This window comes from Salvia splendens, chromosome 11, assembly GCF_004379255.2.
Source record: "Salvia splendens isolate huo1 chromosome 11, SspV2, whole genome shotgun sequence".
Lineage (NCBI taxonomy): Eukaryota > Viridiplantae > Streptophyta > Magnoliopsida > Lamiales > Lamiaceae > Salvia > Salvia splendens.
This window is the reverse complement of record NC_056042.1, coordinates 27,863,245-27,884,008: the sequence shown is the minus strand read 5'-3', so window position 1 is coordinate 27,884,008 and position 20,764 is coordinate 27,863,245. Positions and strand designations below refer to the sequence as shown.

Genomic DNA, 20,764 nt, shown 5'->3' with positions numbered 1-20,764 from the left:
ATTTGAATAATATTGTTTTCCCATACTATTCCAATTGTGATGCTGTAATATACTCTCCCAGTTCCATTACAGTTGATTACAATTGAGTCTGTGTTCTTTTTGGGGTGTTCCATTACAGACTGTGTCAGGAATCAGCCTTGCCAAAGTTTCTTTTACTATTCTCTTTTGCATTTGGGATGTTATGTTTTGTTGATTTTGGTAAGTTAAGTTTCAAATGCAAAATATAGTAAAATACTAAAATGTGTATTTCAGTGCAAATTCTAGTAATTACAATCATTATATAACATTTTCAAGTAAACGATCCGAGGGCAAAATCGACTATTTACCTAAAATTAATAAAACTACTCCAGTCCAGAGATACAAATGTAGTAGTCGGAGACTGGGAAAGATGCCGTTGGGGAAATACTACTGCGATTATTGTGACAAACAATTCCAGGACACTCCGCCATCACGGCGGCGCCACCTCAAAGGCGTTGCTCACCAGAGGGCCAAAGCTCTCTGGTACGATGCCCTTCGCGCCTCCTCACAATGTCTCTCTTTCTCACTTCTCGCTCAATTCAACAATACATTTCATTCAACAAACACAAATACCAACTGATCTTTTTTTCTCTTCTTTTGTTTTTTTAGTTGGTCTGGATCAGGTTGATGACTTCCAGTCCATCAGCAAAGGCGTCTGCCATCGCTTTGTCCGTACGGTAAAATATCGCACATTTACTAGATTGCTTCAAAATGTTTACTGATGAAAGTGCTAATTAACAGGATGAAATTGATTAAACAAATATGTTGGATTAGATATGGTTATGAGATTAAGAACTTCCTCGGTTTAATGTGTTATTGTAGAAGGCTTATGGAAATGTATGTTAGGTGTTTGATAATTTGCTTCACTGGCAGCGCAACTAATATAACGGATTTTTGTGAGAAAAAATTACAGAGTTCTATTGATAAAGAGGCCACACTAGTGAATTAAGAGGGTCCTCTTAATTATGTTTCAAATTAGGTTAAGTGACCGTACATATACAAGTTATGGCCACATTTAATTTTAACAAATTATGGATTGTTGAAGATTTTTCAGATAACAAAGAGGGAAAATGAAGAAAGGTTGTCGTCTGGCAACCAACTATCTTGCAACTTTAAATCTTTTAGTGCTATGTGTTCTTCACAAACATTTCCATGTCGCTGCCCATTAGATAATCACGAACAAAGATTAGGAGAGGTTAGCACAGTTTTCACATGTATTTATGTTTCTGAATTTAAAGGTAGTTTATTGAATCATTGATGAAGGGCAGTGGACACTCCTCACTATCCCATTTAGAAAAGCAAGTCTGTTTGAGTATCATTTGAAACTAATAGTAGTAGTTTATTTCACTACATTATATCTGGATGATATATTTTTAACAATTAGCTGCGGTGGCTTCACAATGACGAGATTATCCCATTTTCAGTAGGCTGCACAAATTTGGCAGGATGGTGTACGAATGCATCGATTTAGAAACTTAATTCATGATTTCCCTTGCTGAATAAATATGATGATCAATGAACACTGGTCAATCCTGAGTTTTTGAAAGATAATAGTAATTGTTTTTTTTTATTTGAATGGTTTGTTTGTATCAAAATTTGGTATGCCTTTTTAGTGTCAGTTTCAATCATGCATGCTGTCATTAGTTTCTTGAATGTGCTCTCTAATTTCTTTTCTTAAAGTAAAGCGTTCTTGCCATTATAGAGAGTCATGCAAGTATCATCACCCCAAGAATAATTTGACAAATATGAATGCTCAAAGATTGGAAGGTATCAGTTGTTTTCTTTAACTATTATAATCAGTAGTTTATATATTCATGTTGTCTGCTCTCCAATAACCAGGAACAACTGCTGCTAGTAATGCCCTGTCTGGGGGTATTCCCAATAGTCATTTGACTGGAGGAGCCAATCTGCCTGGCAAGTTTACATTCCCCTTTCAACAATGTCTCAGCAATTAAACTACTAGTGTTATTTTGGCACTTCTTAATATGTCTCAGTGGTAACCTTTTCCATTTCATTGCAGCTGTGTTCCTTGGCGATCAAATGGGAATGTCGCTTGGAAATCTACCTCCATCGTTGTTGCCTCCTCCAGAAGGCGGATTTCCATCTATGCCCTTTGTCGATTGGGGATAGGTGTGCCACCCTTCATTTATACCAAGCTCTAGTTAATTATTCAAATATTTGTAGTGCTTATTCTTCAAATTTTAGCTTGTATTTACTACACCTAGAAGTTCTTGTGACCTTAAATACATGAATCCTCACCTTATTACGCCTTTTTCATGATACATTGTCCTGAATGTATATTCACACAGCTTTATAGAACCAGTATATATTTCCTTGTCTAATCTGCAATGTTCTAGAATGTCATGTTACGCTTGGAAGTTGGAAGAAATTTGAACTTGAGATTCCGAGAATGACCATTATATTGGTTGAATATTTCCTTTCATATATTCACTGGAATTTGTTAAGTTTTCACTTTTCAGAAAGTTGGGAACTTTTCAGTAACTTCTTAAGGGCTGGTATGCATGAAATGAAGGCCTTGCCAACAAACCATTGTGTTCTCTTTGATGGTAAATTTTTTCATGGAAAAGGGAGGAAAAATGAAATTCTCACCATTTAAATGCCTCCTTTCTCTTCACTCCTTGTACATAAACAAAAATTTCATCATCATTTCTTGTTTCTCCTTTTGCACTCCAAAGAGGGAAAATATTGTTCAAGTGAAAAGAAGGAATAAAGAAAGGGTGAAATTCTTTTGTATTGATAAGGAGGGAAAATAAAAGACGAATTTAAACGGTGATGAGTTTCTTTTCCCTTTTCTTTTTTCTTCTGATAAATTTACAAACAACAGAGAATGCACACTAACTATTAGACAGAAAAAAATATACTCCACTTTGGATTGCAAATTAAGCAGTCAAGTTGTACTGGTCTAAGTTATGGCGAGAGGATGATGTGGTTAGATCTTAACAACGTGTTTTGGATGATTTGCAGTCAATAGAGTATGGTTGAAGTCAGAAATTTCTTTCCCCATCCGTTAGCAAAATGATGTTGGGTAACTAGAAAGATGGACTGCTTTTTTAAAAGTACCATCAAATGAATTAGATCATGATTGAGTCGACTGTATAATATAATATATGCATGTGTGGTTTTGGTTAAGGCCCTGCCCTGCATGGGCTTGGGATTTGGATGGCTTTTAGGACCACATGAAGCTGCTAAAATATGCTGTCTAGTACTATTAGATCATTTTAAATATGTGTTCTTCTCCCTTCATATCACTTCAATAACACACTCACAATTCTCTAAACACAGGGTATAGACTCAAAATTTAGCCTTGCGTCCCGGATTTTTACCTAATCTCCTAACAACTCTGACCATGAGCTGGATTGTTTTGTTGGTGTGAATTTATCTCAAGAATTTTGGTGGTGTGAATTTATCAAATCCACGACTGCCTTCCACTTGTACATTTGATGTCTTTGATAAAAAGCATGGTAAAAGCTCTGCAGTAACTTAATGTGGAGTATGTGAGAACGATATTTGATAATTTACATTCACTCAAATATTTATTTATAAAATTATAAAAGCAATGCAGTGAATAGATAGGTCCCATCTTCTTGGCATACACAACACAAATCCAAAGGTGAGTCATAACAACCTCCCAAACCTTATTGAGAGATTTAAAAGAAGACGATGATGAGTTGAAGGGCTCTAATATATGGAGGCAAGTATTTCCAACAGAGTAGCAGCAAACTGCATTTGAGTCTCTTCATCTATTGTCAAGAAGAGAGGAACATGGACAAACACTGATTTTATCCCATTTTGCTCTGCAAACCGCAACGAGTGGTAGTATACATAGTTGCAAACAAATCGACCAGCATCATCTGATGCTGTCACCTCATATCCCATCTTCGCCAATGATTTTGTTAACTCCTTAACTGGAAGAGAAGTCTGCACCAAGAAACTCGCAACATTTACCCAACAATGCAATTCTAATTTCTCTATGATACATCCCTCTCTTGCTGTAAGCCAATCTTTCAAAACATGGACTTAAAAAAGAAAACTGGACAATAACTTATCTTTCAAAACAACGATTTAGGACTTTTGTGTCGGATAAAAAAGTCAGCTTCAGAGATTTTTTTTCACCACAGACATATGTTGCACAACTGGACATCGATAAGAACCATTAGCAAAATTGTCACATACCTCACGAAATCGCGAGATCCCACCATCTGCTGGAACAATGGGAACTCTCTGCAATTAACCAACAAAGATGCCAAGTTACAATATTAGAACTCCAACAAAGATGCCAACTTATATATTAGAATTCCAAAAAGATAAAAACAAAATATACAAAGTTGGAAGTCAGTCTCAACCAACCTGGGGCTTCCATCCCATCTCATCAGCACAACGGAATGTAGCTTCATTGACAGCTTGTTGCTCTATAGCAAATCTTGTTGCTCCACTATTAACCCCAAAATGAACCTGAAAGCTAACTTTCCACATTATGAAATATCTCATGCATCAAAACAGAAAGCATCCAAGTAGATTCACAGATGCATCTATATCTTGGCACTTCTATCAATATCGAATTAATCAGAATATGTAACCATGATATTCATTGTGATTTTCTAGACACTATACACTCCATTGCTTTTGAGTGCTAAATAATTGAAATGATTAACTAATAAAACCAACATAGTCAAGAATTTTCGACAAGGATGAACATGCAATGACACACATACTCGCAAGATAAAATGACTATCACGCGTTAAATAAGGACATAATCAAATTTAGGAAGTTTGTGGCTCTATTTTGATGAATATTTTCCTCATTGAATTAGCCACATTCCCAAGTTAACTATACAGGAAAGTAACCTAAGCAGCTCACCCAAATAACTCTGTTGGAATTCGGAACATTGGCATCCTTACTCAAAGAAGATTGCAAAGTTTGATATAAGGGAACGATAGCTCCTTGTCCTGCAGTTTCAAGAACTGTACAAGTGCCAAGGATCAACCCTTTTGGCAGACCCCTTTTGTTCATGTATGATTGCAGATTATTCACAATTGTCTCAGTAGGATTTTCTGCAACCCCATGAAATTTCTTAAATCCGGTCACGTGGACTGCTACTACAGGAGCAGGACCTTCAGACCCCATCTATCTTATCTATCAACACGCAATCTCAATGATGCAAAATATGTTAAAGAATTCAGGTTAAACCTGAAACACAATGATCAAACATGAGTAAAATCTCAAGCCAGCAAAAGGAGATGGTAAAAAAAGCCCCATGCATCAGCACAACACTATCATAACTAATGCTATACAAATTTATGTAAATTGTTTAGGTCATGCATGTAAAGAAAAAGCATCTACAAAAACAATCAAGTAAAACTCGCAAATATATTCAAAGACACAAGAGAAGAAAGTACAAGTAAAGCAATTCAAGAATTTTCTTCAGCCTAAAAATTACTCCACTCAAAATCTTATATCCTATGGAGAATTCAAAACCAACAATATTACATGTACATGAAAGAATCTAACACTAAATTTGTGGCTGAAAAAGGAAATAAGAACTTTTACAGTTGACGATCACAATTGATCAAAACCCATGCCTGATTAATCTGAATTCCTAAACCTCTGTGATTAAAAGTTGACTCCACAAAAACAAGAAATCGCAAAACACACAATAGGATCAGTACTAAAACTAAAACCCTCTTGGAAATTCCAATACAGATGATCAAGGAAAAAAAACAATACCGACAGAGGGATCGGGAAAAGGGCACACGTAGAATTCAAGAAAGGAACAAACTTTGGGTAAAGATTGAGTTTTTTTCCTCTGGGCTAACCTGATTTATGAAATAAAGAAGGGATGACATCGGGCCTCAACCACTAGTCTTATCTGTACATCTTTATTTTTTATTTATTTTTTATTTTTTGGGGGATTTTGTGTAACTAATTGCACTTCATTTAATTAAATGAATGAAAAGATTCGACTTTTCCGGTGATGTTATTGTTGTCACTCTCTCCCTTCTCTCTTCTCAATCAGCATGAATTTTTGGGAGCTTAGACAAAAGGGTAAAGAAGGTGGGTGGGGGTGGTCGGCTGGACTGGGCCCCGTTTTATTAAGAAAACAAAATATTGGTATCAATTCATAATTATCTCTATGTTATTATATTGTGTGTATAATCATTGCCCCTTGAAACTATTATTAGGGTGGTGATTTGACCCAGCTGCTATTTTGCTGTTTTCTCCACTTTTGGATTAGAGGTTAAATTGTTGAGTGTTATTCAACTTATTATGTCAAAGTATCGATTTTGTAATACGAAGACATGGATTTTATGTAAATTGTGTAAATACACTACCACTAAGCTTTGGCCACGTGGCGGCTAATATTTTAAGATGTTGCAAATTAGGATGATCATCAAATTCATCGATTTATCAAATTTTTTTATATCAAACAAATGATTGTCGTGCCAGCTATATTCCACAAATCAAATGTTGGGCTTTGATGTGGTCGAAGAATTTTTATTTTGTATAAGAGGACATCTAATAGTACTTTGTAACCAAGATAAATGTTATCCGTAATACCAACATACTTTATCATATATGCAATGCAGAGATGTTCATATGTAGTATCATTGAGTTCGTGCAAGCTCAATCTTTGAGTTGTAAAATTGGAGGCTTGATCATAATCGCTATAATTAAGTGTTGTCCCAATTTATTCGTGGTGTGTATACTTCAATTTGGTTTAAAGACTCGCAGTATCAAATTTAGTTAGCCCGGAATTAAAGAGTGATAGTTGATATAATAAAAGAGTTTCTAAGCGCGATGATTAATGATGCGTGGGTCATTCATTGACATTAATAATGATAAAATTTTATTTACAATAATGAGTAGTAGTATCAAATATTAATATTATAGTTGTTAACTGGCTGGGCCGACCATGCCCGTTATGGACCGGCTCAAGCCCAACATATCGTTGAAGGATGTTTTTCTAATCCAGGCAAAGTTATGCTTATAAGAATATCAACCCAGAACCAGTCAACTCAGGCTCGAGCACAGCTCAGACTCAAGACCAGCCCAACCAAAGTCTAAATAAGGCACACAACTACGAATCATATACTCCCTCCGCCCCCAAAGAATATGCACTTTGTGATCGGCACGAGTTTTAATGTAAAATTGGTAAGTAAGAGAGAGTTAGAGAGAAAAAGTAAATAAAGTATTATTAGTGGAGAATGAGTCCCACCTCATTGGAGAGAAAAGATATTCCAAAATTAGAAAGTGTAGGGGTTGGCAGCGGAAGCGTGCATGGAATGGATCACATAATAATTCTGATATATTTAGTAGATTATTTAGACAAAATCTATTCACGTAATTCTCATATGTATCATGCTCATAACTAGAATTCAAACATGCTTTAGAGCATTTAACACCTAAAACATGCTTACTGTAGAGTTAGCCAATTTACCTCGTTGATTCTCCAAAGAATCGAAGATAGCTAGCGCCTTCTCCACGTGAAGATCTTGAGTACTAAACCACGGATATTCTGACTGGTTCCCGGACTATAAACTGATATAAGTGTGGGCTGATCTTACCAGAATACTAGAACTCAAATAAAGAAGACGGAAACTGCTCACGGAGGGAGCTGAAAATCGTCCCTCTTCAAGACAGAGAGGGGGACGAAAATTGTGATGGAAATAATGTGTATTTTCTATCTCCTTTATTCTCCTATTTATATTAAGTCACATATTGGGTCCAGTCAGGGATCTATGGAAGAATTTGGATATGGCCTCGCCCAATTAGCTTCTTACTAATTAAATTGAACCCACAATTTAATATAAGCATATATTGGAATATTACGAGCAGCCACTACAGAAGTAATACTCCCTCCGTCCCGAGCTACTCGCTCATTTCCTTTTCGGCTCGGAGATTAAAGAATGAGTGTATAGGAAAGTCAAAAATGACGGTTGTAGGTGAAATTTTTTACTAGAAATGGAAAGAGTGCAAGTAACTTGGGACGCCCAAAAAGGAAATAAGTGCGAGTAGTGCGGGACGGAGGGAGTATTACACTGCCCATCCAAATCCGAAATTACAAGTATTCCGGGTTTCCATTTGTTTGTCGTTCATTTCCCGTGCTTAAGATAGAAACGTCCATTAATTAATTAATGTATGCTATGGACTTAATTAATTAACATATTATTAACTCCAAGAGTGGACTTAGCAATAAACGCTTATTTATTATTCATATAGTAATCAAACTCCAACTAGCTAGGTTCCGAAAAATAAAACATTGTTTCGAGCTCCTCTTGTGGACGTTTATCACACGAGACTCACCTCGCGCACGATTCAATATAATAGCAATCCTGGCGCCGCTAGATATTAATCACCACTACCCAATATATCAGGATTCTTGGGTTGTGAAAAAACCAGCACCATTTGGTAAGTCAAAGTAGTGCATAATCAATACCAATGCTAACGTACATTGATTAAGAAATTAATTATCAAGACCTCGTCTTTCAGTAGATAGCATAAAGACTCGTCTTGCTGTTAGATCCAATTCAGTGCTATACCACACCAACGCCATCTTATTTCAGTAAGACTTAGAAATATGCAGACTGACATTGCAACCTTTCACGATAGGTAGTCTAGCCTATCTAGGTTGTGAAATTCTTATTTTTCTTTGTTCAACGTGTTACCTTAAAGTGGACGACGCCCACAACCGGTCTACTAAAACAAAGACTTAGATTTTATTTCTTAAACGTAAAACATGCAATAAACATCCATTAAATGTAAAACATAACAACATTAAGACAAAAATAATTTGTTTTATTCCTTGGAAAATAAAATAAGAGCTTTTACAGTATTCAATCACTCGAAAGGTGATTTCTAGTATACAAACTCTAACAATCTCCCACTTATACTCAAAACAGCTTTCGAGTATACAAAATAAATGTGCACTACGTCTAATTCTCCCACTTATACTGAAAGCGAGTTGAGGTCTTGAACGAGTCGAACTCCCATCCCTTCAACATGGCGCTCGAACAGTTTAACCGCCAATGCCTTTGTAAAGGGATCTGCCAGGTTGTTCTCTGACGCAATCTTGACCACTTGTATGTCTCCTCTCTGCACTATATCTCTAATGATATGATACTTCCTCTCTATGTGTTTGCTCGCTTTGTGAGCCTGTGGTTCTTTCGAGTTTGCCACAGCACCAGAATTGTCAAAATAAATTATGATGCTCTTGGGCCGATTCGTAACCACACCTAAGTCCATAAGGAAGTTCTTGAACCATACAACCTCTTTTGCAGCCTCCGAAGCGGCCACATAGTCGGCTTCCATGGTAGAGTCCGCGATGCATTTCTGCTTCACACTCTTTCAAATTACGGCTCCATCTCCTAAGGTGAACACATATCCAGAAGTAGATTTTCTCGAGTCCTGATCAGCTTGAAAAGTGGGTTTAGATTGGACTGAGTTGGATTCAATTCAGTGCACTTACTAAATGGGCCTAGATTGGATCGAGCTGAGTTTAAATATATAGTAAACCTATACAACTCAGTCCAATTACTAAGTGGGGCCTAGATTGGACCGAGCTAGATTCAAATTTATAGAAATAAACCCAGCCAAACCCAGACTGCTTCAGTGGAGGGCTAGGGTGTAAACTATCTGGCCCAAGGCGGGGCTCGGTCAACTAGCCTGACTCAGCCCATTTAACAACACTAGTATTTAGAATAAGACTAATATTTTTTTAAAAATTCAGAATAGAGGAATACGACTAATATTATTTTTAGTAAGTTTTAATAGTAAAATAGGAAATCGTATCATTTGATATTTATGGATGAATAGCATCATAAAGAATCTACATATGGTCGATAATTTTTGAGCTGTCCACGAATATTAATTGTGGATGATCTAAACAAAGTCATGCATTCTTGATTTCTTGTACTACATGTAATCTTCATCATCTACTGTGAATCTGTGAAACTACGAGTAGGATTTATTCATAAACAATATTCTCCCCGTCTCTAAAAATTAGATAATATTTGAAACGACATGAATTTTAACGCACAATTGGTAAAGTAAGAGATATATAAAAAAAGTGATTGAAATTTTGTTAGTGGAGTTAAATAAAATTGGTCTATTTTTAAGTGACAACACAAAATAACAAATATGATCTATTTTTAAGGGCGAATGGAGTATTATAAACACTTTTATAATTTACTACCTTCATCCCACTTAAGAAATCCATATTTCCTTTTTAGTTTGTCTAACTCAAGCTATTCATTTTCTATATTTAAAAATAAATTCATCTCTGTTCTCTCCTCATTAAAATATTTTAACTAAATTTTTACGTATTTACTTACTTCACCTAATAACTCTTCCTAAAATTTCGTGTCATTTAAGAATATGGACATCTCGGATGGAGAGAGTATAACACTTTTAAACATGAAAGGAATATAAACCATTTAAAAATGATAAATGAATAATATTTTGAAATATTATTCACAATTAGAAATATAATTATTTATAAAAACAAATTAGGTATATATCTGTCCTTCAGTTTTTGGGTCTTAGTCCATGTAGCAGACCAGATAATTTGATTGTCCATTTAGGGTATCATTAACCCCGTCCCCATTTCCGGCCTCAAGTTCCCTCCACGTCATCATTCCTCTACAGTTGCGGCCCAGGCCCCAACTGCTGTAACCCTGCAGGTTGCGGCCCGGGCCGCAACTAATAAATGACACTATTCACAACTCCAACCTATTTAACTCGTAAAATAAAAAATGCTGGAAATTTATAACACGGAAAATTTAATTTCATCGAATACTGCAAAATTACAACATAGAAATTTTAAAACTGAAAATAAAATACATAAAAACATAACGTCAATTCGAGCGGATCGTCGCTACACAAAGTGACGTTATCTTGCTCGTCCTCAACGATCATGTTATGCATTATGATACATGCATACATTGTGTCGGCGATGTTTGACCGCTGCCAACCACGGGCCGCTCCCTTCACGATAGCCCACCGCGCTCAACTTCGTTGTTGATTTCTTCTTGGATTGCCGGTAGCGCCTCTGCTAACGACCGGGACATTTGATCTTCGAATATTCTTTGACGTGGAGGCATTTTTTCGAATTCTAGGAAGAGATTTGAAGTTGAATATGAAGTTGAATGTGTATGAAAATGGAGTAGTATTTATAGAAAAAATTTTCGAATTTAAAAAAAAAAAAATTGGTTGCGGCCCGGCCCGAGGAGCGTGTAACGCTGGGCCGGGACTCTACAGTTGCGGCCCGTCACCGTGCAACGCCGTCCCAGGCCGGGACGCGGGACGCGCGACAGGCCGGGAACGCGGCCCCGGGACGGGCCTGGGTCGTGACTCTCCTACGTGCAACGCTCGGGACGGGCCGGGACTCGCGAGATGCGGCCCGGCCCCTTGCGTTACAGATGCTCTTAGGAGAGAAACATTGACCATCTACTTATGGCTGCATATCATTAAGTCATCATATCTCTATCAATTGCGTTGCAGCCTTTCCTCACCGCTGACGTAATCAGATTCCTTCCCTAACAAAATCAATTATTTATTTAGTTATATATTTAATTATACTAATACTCCATGAAATTATACATATGATTATGAAGTTATTTTATTGGAACTCATAATCTGCGTTAGGTGTTACAAAATAAAATTAACAAGGCGAGTAGACGTCTCAATTAATACTACATAAAAAAGTTAGTCTCCTTAATTTATAAATTTGCTTTTATTTATTCATTTTCTGTTTTTTATGTGGAGAAGGAGAACGGTGAGGCTAACTCATCAACAACAAATTAATAATAAATTAATAAGCAGGTTATGCTATATATCATCCCAGATATTTAGGGTACATTGTGCATTTGTACTATAGTATTTACCAAAAAAATGTTCTTCTCCGTACTTCAAACTAAGAGCATCCGCAGCGGTGGCGGTCGTCGCCACCGCCGTCCGTGCCAGCGGCAAGGAGAAGGGTCGCCGCCGCTGCGCTCGCGCCGCCGGCACGGCGCTGCTCGATGTATCGAGCACGTCCGTGCCAGCGGACGCACACGTGGCGGCACGGGATTGGGCAACGGCGTAGCCGTTGCATTCAAACTTTTTTTTAAATCGGTATTTAATTATAAATAATGCTAAAAAATAAAAAAAAATATTTTCCAAATCCCAAAAATATGGCCGTTTTTTTCCCGTTTTTTCTGAATTTTTTTGATTTTTTTTGATTTTTTTTCCCAAAATCATCTATAAATACACACATTCATCACTCATTTATCACATCAATTCATCTCTCATTCATAATTCTTATACAAACTATCAACACATTCAACCTTCACTCAAAACATCAAATGGATTTCACTCATCTCATGGCGGAAGCGGAGCGCGAAGAACAAGAATACTACGAACAACATCGTGCCGCTTACGAAGCATATGTCGCGGCGAATACCCCCGCTCATCCTCCTCAACGCACTAGATCAAATCGCCGCTACATCCATCGTGACCGGGAGGGAGCCCACGAAAGGCTCGTTGCCGACTACTTTGCCGACCATCCGCGATTTTCGGCAGATTACTTCAGGCGCCGTTTTCGCATGTCAAAGCGCTTGTTCATGCGAATTGTCAACACATTGTCCGTACGTGTTGAATACTTTCAAACAGGTGTAGATGCAGCCGGCCGGCAAAGTATCACGGCGTTGCAGAAGTGTACGTGTGCCATCCGACAACTCGCTACTGGGCAAACAGCCGACATCTTCGACGAGTATTTGCATATCGGCGAGTCCACTGGAATCCTTTGTTTAAAGAATTTTTGCGAGGGCGTTCGTTCTGCTTTTGGGGATGAATTCCTTCGGGCACCCACCACCGATGATTGCCAACGGTTGCTTCGTCTTCACGAATCAGTCCATGGCTTTCCCGGAATGCTTGGCAGCATTGACTGCATGCATTGGAGGTGGAAGAATTGCCCGACTGCTTGGAGAGGGCAACACTTAAGCGGTCACAAAGGCGGCGGCCCAACACTTATCCTTGAGGCGGTTGCCGACTATCGCCTATGGATTTGGCATGCATATTTCGGCGTTGCCGGATCCAACAACGACTTGAACGTGCTCTATTCTTCACCACTCTTCAATGATGTGATAAATGGTGTAGCACCGGCGATCGACTTCACCATCAACGGAAATACATACCGCATGGGTTACTATCTCGCCGATGGTATCTACCCAAGGTGGTCGACGTTCGTGAAGACGCTCCACAACCCGCACGACCCGAGACGGGTTCTTTTTGCGCAGCGTCAAGAGTCAGCGCGGAAGGACGTCGAAAGAGCCTTCGGGGTCCTTCAAGCTCGATTCAACATTGTGAAGGCCCCGGCTCGGCTGTGGTACGTGAATAATATCGCCGACATCATGTTCACGTGTATTATATTACACAACATGATTATAGCCGACGAAGGGCCGAGGGCGGCTAGCTTCTACGACGAGGACGAAGCCGAAAGCTCAACAGCGAGGTCTCCCCCACGCCGAGGCGAGCATACGACGGTTGGCCAGAGGATCGAGACAAGACACACAATGCGCGATACTCGAATCCACAATCAACTACAAGAAGACCTAATCAACCACATGTGGGTGAAATTCGGCAACGAGTAGTGGTTTTTTTAATTTTTAGGATTTTAATTATGTAATTTTTAATTTTTAGGATTTTAATTATGTAATTTTTCATTTTTAGGATTTTAATTATGTAATGTTTAATTTTATTTGTCATTTGTAATATTTATTGTGGTTTTTAAATGAATTTTAATATTTTGGAAATGTTATTGTTTAATTGAATTTTAAATTAATTGTGCTCGTCCTTGCGGAAGAGCACAATTGTGGGTGTTGTGCTCTTGCCAGAGAGCAGGCATGAATAGTACCGCCCGGGCCCACAACCGTGTCGCTGGCAAGAGCACGGTTGTGGATGCTCTAATTTTCATAAAACTTTATTACGTCAGAAAATCTTGGTGAATAAAATGTATTCTTTCTATATCCATAATTAATTGTCTTTTCTTTTTGTATTTTTCATAAAAATGAATATATTTTTAAATTTTGTTAATTTTGAAGATAGAAAGGAGGTTGGTCCAACAATAGACGATGACGAGGTATAAAATGGCAGTATCCAAATCCAATGGATATGGAGACTACACCCACTCTTTAAGGAATAAACTTTCCAATCTATTGAAGTTTCTAATTTAAGCAACTAATTTCAGCCCTAACCAAACCTAAGGCCATCCGCAACGCTGTCTCTTATCCGTCTCTTAACCGTCTCATCTCTTCACTATTCATGAGCCCCACTGTACTTTTTCATCCCACCTCTTAACTAAGAGACAGAACATGCAACCCTCCATCTCTTAACCGTCTCTTAACCATCTCATCCTTTAACTATTCATTCAATTTCATTTTTTAATTTTTTTCTAACAAATTCAATTAATAAAAAACACGCTTCATTAAATAAAACAAAAATACAACTTAAAATTCAAATAAATAAAAAAACATATATTTAAAATCCTAAAAAAAATAAAAATTACATAATTTAAAATACAATTGTATAGAAATTAAAAAACTACTCCGCCGACGAATCATGCCCCGAAGGCGGTGGCGGTGCACTCAAGCTACCTGGAGGCGGAATACCAATTTGTCTTGCCATATACTCAATTCCGGCAAGATGGGCTTGATATTGTGGAGGCATCATGCGGGAAGTGTCCGCCATCGTGGCGGTCAAGTACATGGACAATAGGGTGTTCGAGCCCGAGCCCGCCTGACTTGTTTCGCCTCGGCCCCTCCTCCCTCTAGCCGCATTCGCCGCCTTGGTCAGTTGCGGCCTACGGCGCCCACGGGAGGAGCCCCCTGCATCGGTGGTCGTGCCCTCAACCTCTTGTGAGGCGCTGCCTGACCCGCCCTCACTAGACAAGTATTGGCCACCCGCCGTGTGTTTCGTGCGCTTCGAGCTCGAGCCCTGGCTGGACTGGACACTGTCGTCCCACCTTTCAACGTCTTTGACGGCCTCCCAACATCGACATGTTTGAATTCTTTGTCGTTGTCGTCAAAGAAGACTCGCAAAGCCGCTCTCATAATGTCGGCTCCACTGGCTCTGCTTTGGTATTGGGATGCTTCATTCTTGTAGATGCTGCAAAACTTTTTGACATCTCTGTCGACGCGGTCAAAATGACTGCGGAGCATCTTCAGGGTGCGGCGGCGGGACCGAGCCGGCTTGTTCTCGTTGTAGGCGGCGGTGACATTTTCTCAAAAACACTTGCGGGTTTGTTGATTCCCGACGATGGGTACGAGACGCTGACCCAAGCGTTGAATAGAGTCATCGTGTCCGCCCGGCTGTATGGATGACGACCTATATCCTCTTCCACCTCGGCCGCCTCCTCCTCCTCTTCCTCCACGGCGTCGAATGCGCGACCCCTGGAGCTTCCACCGCTGTGTCTTCCTTCTGAATTGGGTTCATCCGGAGAATCCTCCCTAATTTGGGATAATCCATGCGATTGCCCATACCTCAGGGCGGAGGGATGAGAGTATGCATCCGCATCAAAATAGGGTGGTTGGTACGCCAGCGGCGTCGACGAACCGAAACCGGCAGCACCCAAGACATTGTACATGCCCCCATTCGCCGAACGTGTTCAAGTCATATCCGCCGGAGCCGCCCTCGTTTCCGTCGCCGGACATTTTTTAGATGAAAATTGGAGAGGTGAGATGAAAATTGGAGAGGAAAGAGAGATGATTTGAAAAGAATAGACGTGTGTTTGTGTGTATAATGAGGATGAAAGAGGAGTATTTATAGAGTAAAAAAAAGAAAAAAAAAATAAATAAAAATAAAAAATAAAAAAAATACCGTTGAACGGTAAAAAACAGTAACATTACCGTTATAATTTTTTTTTATTAAAATCGAATTTTTTAAAAAATAATTTATTGCGTCAGCGTGACGACGCCCACTTGCGGGCCGGCGAGTGGGCGTCACTCCTAGCGCCAGCGCGCGCCACGTGGCGCTGGCGCGCGAGCCGTCCCTCCGGGACGAGACGCTCGGCTAGACGGGACCGGGACGGAGGGCTGCAACGCTGTCTCGCGGCCGTCTCGTCTCTCCTAGACGAGACCGAGACGCCCGCGAGATGCGTTGCGGATGCTCTAACCCCTCTCTCTTTTCTCTCTCTATTTCAATCATGACGGTGAAAAGAAGAAAAGAAAAATGGAGGAAAGTACTGTTCATGAAGAGGAAGAAGCGAAGATGGAGAAGTTCTTCGCATTGGTTAAAAGCACCCGAGAAGTGCGGGAGCAGCTGGCCGGTACGTCGGAGAAGAAAGAAAGAGCTACCACCGCAGATAAACCTCAATCGACGCCGTGGAATCCGACATTCGTGCTTGAAGATTTCGTGGAGGCGCCGGCGCCGGTGGTGGAGAAGGAAGGCACTTCTAAGGAGGGAGAGAAATGAGAGAGCGATGAGAAAAAAGGATTGGAGTTGGACCTCAATCTCTCTTTGTAGGGAGTGCTTATTAATCATATCTACATTTCTTTCCATTTTAGTTTACTTGTCCATGATCTCAATGAGATCTATCTTTCTCCACTCATTATTGAATTGGTAAAATGTTTTAAAAGCGAGTTAGAATGAGCAAGCCGATAAAGTTACTGGTTCGTTGCTATTATTGAACTAGTCAAACTGTAATACAAATATATAAAATTAAATATTTATAATATAAAAAATATTTTAAATATAGTAGTATAAGATATAGACAATTAATTATATATCACAAAATATATTAAATCTCATATATAATTAGTTACATATATATAAATGTAGGACTCATCATCGATTAACATTTTCAACCATTTTTCTACTACATTTCTCATAACTCCCCTTGTATTGGTAAACGGAGGGAGCATAAAACAATTGAATATCTCCTCTCACTTTCTCCTCTTCTTCTTTTTACTGTTTTATACATAAATCTAATTTTCTTTAAATCAAAATAAATATTTTAATTCAACCAAAAACAAACTAAATCCTCATTATTTAATAGAGTATAATTTTTATTATTCTATACTATTATTATTAATTATTATTAATATTATTATTAGGATGTTATAAGTTAATAATTAATTTATTTTTCATATTAAACAAATTATGACTCATATTGCAATTATAATCATAGTTGTAATTATATTCATTATTGTATTATTTTTATTATTATACTAATAACTAGTACTCCCTCTGTTCCATAGTAATGGAGGCGTTTCTTTTCAGCACGAAGATTAAAAAAATTGTGTTTGGTGAGTTAAAGTAAATGGAGAATAAAGTGAAAAATGAAAAAGGTAGAGAGATGAAAAGAGAATAAAGTAAGAGAGAGTAAAGTAGGTGTGGAGAAATGTGTTGACTCTTACTAAAAATTGAAATGACTTTATTACTATGGAACGTACCAAAATGGCAAAATGACTCTATTACTATGGAACGGAGGGAGTAGTAATTGATAAATAACTAAATATAATTATTTAAATTATTAATAATATACTAATATTTAAATATTACTACTCATATTATTTTATCTTAAAATAATAATTAATCAATATAGTTTTAATGAAAATTTAAAAATATGAATTATGTTCATAAATTATGAACTGATTAAATATTTTTATAAGCCGTTTCTATGCTAAAATGATATAATTGATTTAATTAGTTTAAACAATTAATTTAATTAGAAGTCTTAATATAATTTATATTATCAATGTTAATTAGGTGTATGCATAAAACACTAAAAAGATAGATGAAATGAAGAAAAAAGAAAGAAGAGGAAACATAAATTTGAAGAAGAAAAAAGAATAAAAAAAGGAAGAAAAAAAATTACATTTTTTTATTTTATTTAATTTATTTAAAAAATACCTTCCATTATATAAATTATGTAGATTTCAAAAATCAGATTTTTGGGCTTCCATGGCCCAAAAATCAAATATTTGGTATCTATGCTTATTTTCTTCCCGAGGTACCACAAATGCTTTTAAAAAAATGAGGAACTATTGGTGTTCATTTGTGAAAGATCAAGTAAAATTATGTAGTTCACTAAATGCTACTCCGATTATGGTTTGTTATTACCAACATATAAATTTGATTAGAAACATCTAATTTACAAAAGCAATCCGATCGATTATGGCTTGTTATTACCAACATATAAGTTATCAATTTCATAAATATATCTTCGGCTTTTCTCTCTATTTTGGATTTGTTTTTCTCTTTTATCTAATAACTCAAATAACTATTCAAATATAAATACGTATATCTCATACTTTATAAACTTCTAAAACATCTTATATATTTTAATAAGCTTAGCCATCTTATTTATTTCAAATTGCGTGCAACATTTAAATACATGTCTTCAAGCGGCGATGTAGATATCTCATCATATAACTCGTGGCGTAACAACAAAAACACAAAAAAACTCGTGGCGTAACAAGTTTTAGTTTATGACTAAGACGTATTTCTAACATTCATGATAGAAAATGTTAGGCGTATAAGGTGCTCAACACCTCTCAACATAATATATTATATACATATATAGAGAAATAAATGTACATATGTTAGTGAAAAAATCAATTTGAATAATAATTTTTTTATACGATTGACATGACAATAATTTTTAATACACACATATGAAGTACATAAAATATAATTGATAGTTTCTATGAAGAGAAAAAGTTAAGCCAACACTGCAATTGCATCAACAAGGCTAAGTTTTTCCTCACTAAAGTAGTGTAAAGTAAGCAACAATGATTAATTTCATCATATGCAAAGTATTTAGTAACCAACAATATTAATATAACTTTAAATTTTGTCACCAATTTTTTTTCATATTCTTGTATAGCATGTGATGAATATATGTTGTTGTGCACATTAAGTAGATTTTGATTATAACAATTCTTTAATCATATATCTCCACGAATATATAAAAGTGTTCCGATTTACATTGATATATATGTCAACCAAATTTCAAAAAAGCCAAATATGAAATAATTCGGGGTAATTACACTATACATACAAAATGTTTCACCATTGTTTCAAATTAGTACAAAAAGTTTTAAATTGACATATATCATACAAAAAGTTTAACTAATGTTCCAAACTAATACCGTCCGTCGAAATTACTTAACACCGTTAGTTTTATTTGCTAAATGAGAATTATGCCTATAATACATTTTGTCTAAATCACTTAGCACCATTAGTTTTCTTTACTAAATCATAATTATAAAACCTGTACTCAATAAATTCAATATGACAAACTTCATGCAAAGAACACAAATGGAGATACATACATCAACACATAATTCTCTCTTTAGAATTCCCCATCCAAAATTATTGTTTTAGCTTTCAACTATACACCAATCAAAGACCATTTTCAGTTTATTCAGATGAATCCACCCACCTACATTAAAATCAAAACCTACATATTGAACTTTCTGTGTGTCTTGCACCATTATTCTCTTGTGCTTTTTTGCTCGAAGATTCCACCATTGCATCGATTTTCAATTACTATTATGCAGACCGCGGGGGAGGTGTAACGAGGCAGCGCCTCCGTATGTGCAAGCGTCACCACCGTCGTCCAATTTTCCCCCGGTTTCAGGATTTTCTCCACCCAACACAGAGCGCCTCGGCCCTCCGAAGCTCTCATCGATGTCGTCCACCGCCACCAAAACATCCTTACCTCCACTTATTATCTTCTCCACTTCACGAAATTTCTCTATATAACTAATAATGCTTCAAAAACCAACAAACTGCACATCAATGTGGCCGGCGGCGTTAGCTCTGTTTCTTCTCCATGGTGACAGGTGTGGATGAGATTTGTGACAGAAGAGTTAAAAGAAACACTTTATCCGTGTTCTTTGTTATTAGTGTATTGAGGTTTTCATATTGAATGTAGGTTATCATTATTGAATGGAGATTTTCATATTGCAGATATAATTCTTGATTTAGCAAATAAAACTAACGGTGTTAAGTAATTTAGACAGAGTGTATTAGTTTGGACCATTAGTTAAATTTTTTGTATGGTATATGTCAGCTTAAAACTTTTTGTACTAATTTGAAATAATGGTGAAACATTTTGCATGTATAATGTAATCACCCCAAATAATTCACATACATTATTTCTCATAACAACTTATTTTTGGAAGAGGAAGTGTAGTACATGGTCCCATTAATTTATTGGGAACCTGCAATTATTACTCCCTCAGTACCGTCATAAGTCAGTCTTTTGAATTTAACAAAATGATGTCTAGAGGTTTTAGTGAGAGAAAATAAAATAGGATAGATAATAAAATAGGATAGTGTAAATAATTGGATTTATATTAAATTATTTCTCACAAAACCCTCTTAAAATCAAATTATATACAAGTAATTTTATCAGGATTCTTAAGTGTATATGTTCACATGTTAGTGTTTTTTTAGAAACTACTCCGTATTTTACAATATAAGATTCAAAATATTTGGCTGTTTCGAGTGTGATAATATTATGTCCATAATAAGATTGAAGAAACTCTGTCAGTACTACAGAATACGAAATATTAAGTGATTTATGATTATATATGATGACATTTTAATTTGCATAACTCTTACCACAAATCATCATTTAATGATTATATATAATCTATGCGAACCAAAATTACACGCATTTCGTCCTTGAGTAAATACCACATTTTTCCTATTTTGTTTATTCTAAAAAAATGGTCACGTTTTT

At 36.9% G+C, this 20,764-nt stretch overlaps 3 protein-coding genes across 4 annotated transcripts; 2 read left to right on the top strand and 1 right to left on the bottom strand.

Annotated features, from left to right (window-relative positions):
• Positions 1 to 167: 167 nt before the first annotated feature.
• On the top strand, positions 168 to 2,360 carry LOC121753650 (zinc finger CCCH domain-containing protein 3-like). Its single transcript, XM_042148882.1, has 5 exons — positions 168 to 530; positions 628 to 695; positions 1,704 to 1,785; positions 1,858 to 1,932; positions 2,039 to 2,360. The coding sequence occupies exons 1-5, from the start codon at positions 389 to 391 to the stop codon at positions 2,146 to 2,148; spliced, it is 477 nt and encodes a 158-aa protein (XP_042004816.1). The 5' UTR covers positions 168 to 388; the 3' UTR covers positions 2,149 to 2,360.
• Positions 2,361 to 3,545: 1,185 nt separating this feature from the next.
• On the bottom strand, positions 3,546 to 6,027 carry LOC121755828 (pyrrolidone-carboxylate peptidase-like). 2 transcript variants are annotated; one of them, XM_042151234.1, is made up of 5 exons: positions 5,853 to 6,027; positions 4,897 to 5,226; positions 4,387 to 4,491; positions 4,213 to 4,260; positions 3,546 to 3,957 (listed from the first exon to the last, which is right to left on the bottom strand). In XM_042151234.1, exons 2-5 carry the CDS (start codon positions 5,161 to 5,163, stop codon positions 3,718 to 3,720), a joined length of 660 nt encoding a protein of 219 aa, XP_042007168.1. In that variant the 5' UTR covers positions 5,164 to 5,226; positions 5,853 to 6,027; the 3' UTR covers positions 3,546 to 3,717. The 2 variants fall into 2 exon arrangements, with proteins under 2 accessions (XP_042007168.1, XP_042007167.1); XM_042151233.1 differs by having other exon boundaries at positions 5,764 to 6,025.
• Positions 6,028 to 16,239: 10,212 nt separating this feature from the next.
• Positions 16,240 to 16,651, top strand: LOC121755445. Its single transcript, XM_042150738.1, has one exon. The coding sequence runs from the start codon at positions 16,240 to 16,242 to the stop codon at positions 16,480 to 16,482; it is 243 nt and encodes an 80-aa protein (XP_042006672.1). The 3' UTR covers positions 16,483 to 16,651.
• The last annotated feature ends 4,113 nt before the right edge of the window (positions 16,652 to 20,764 follow it).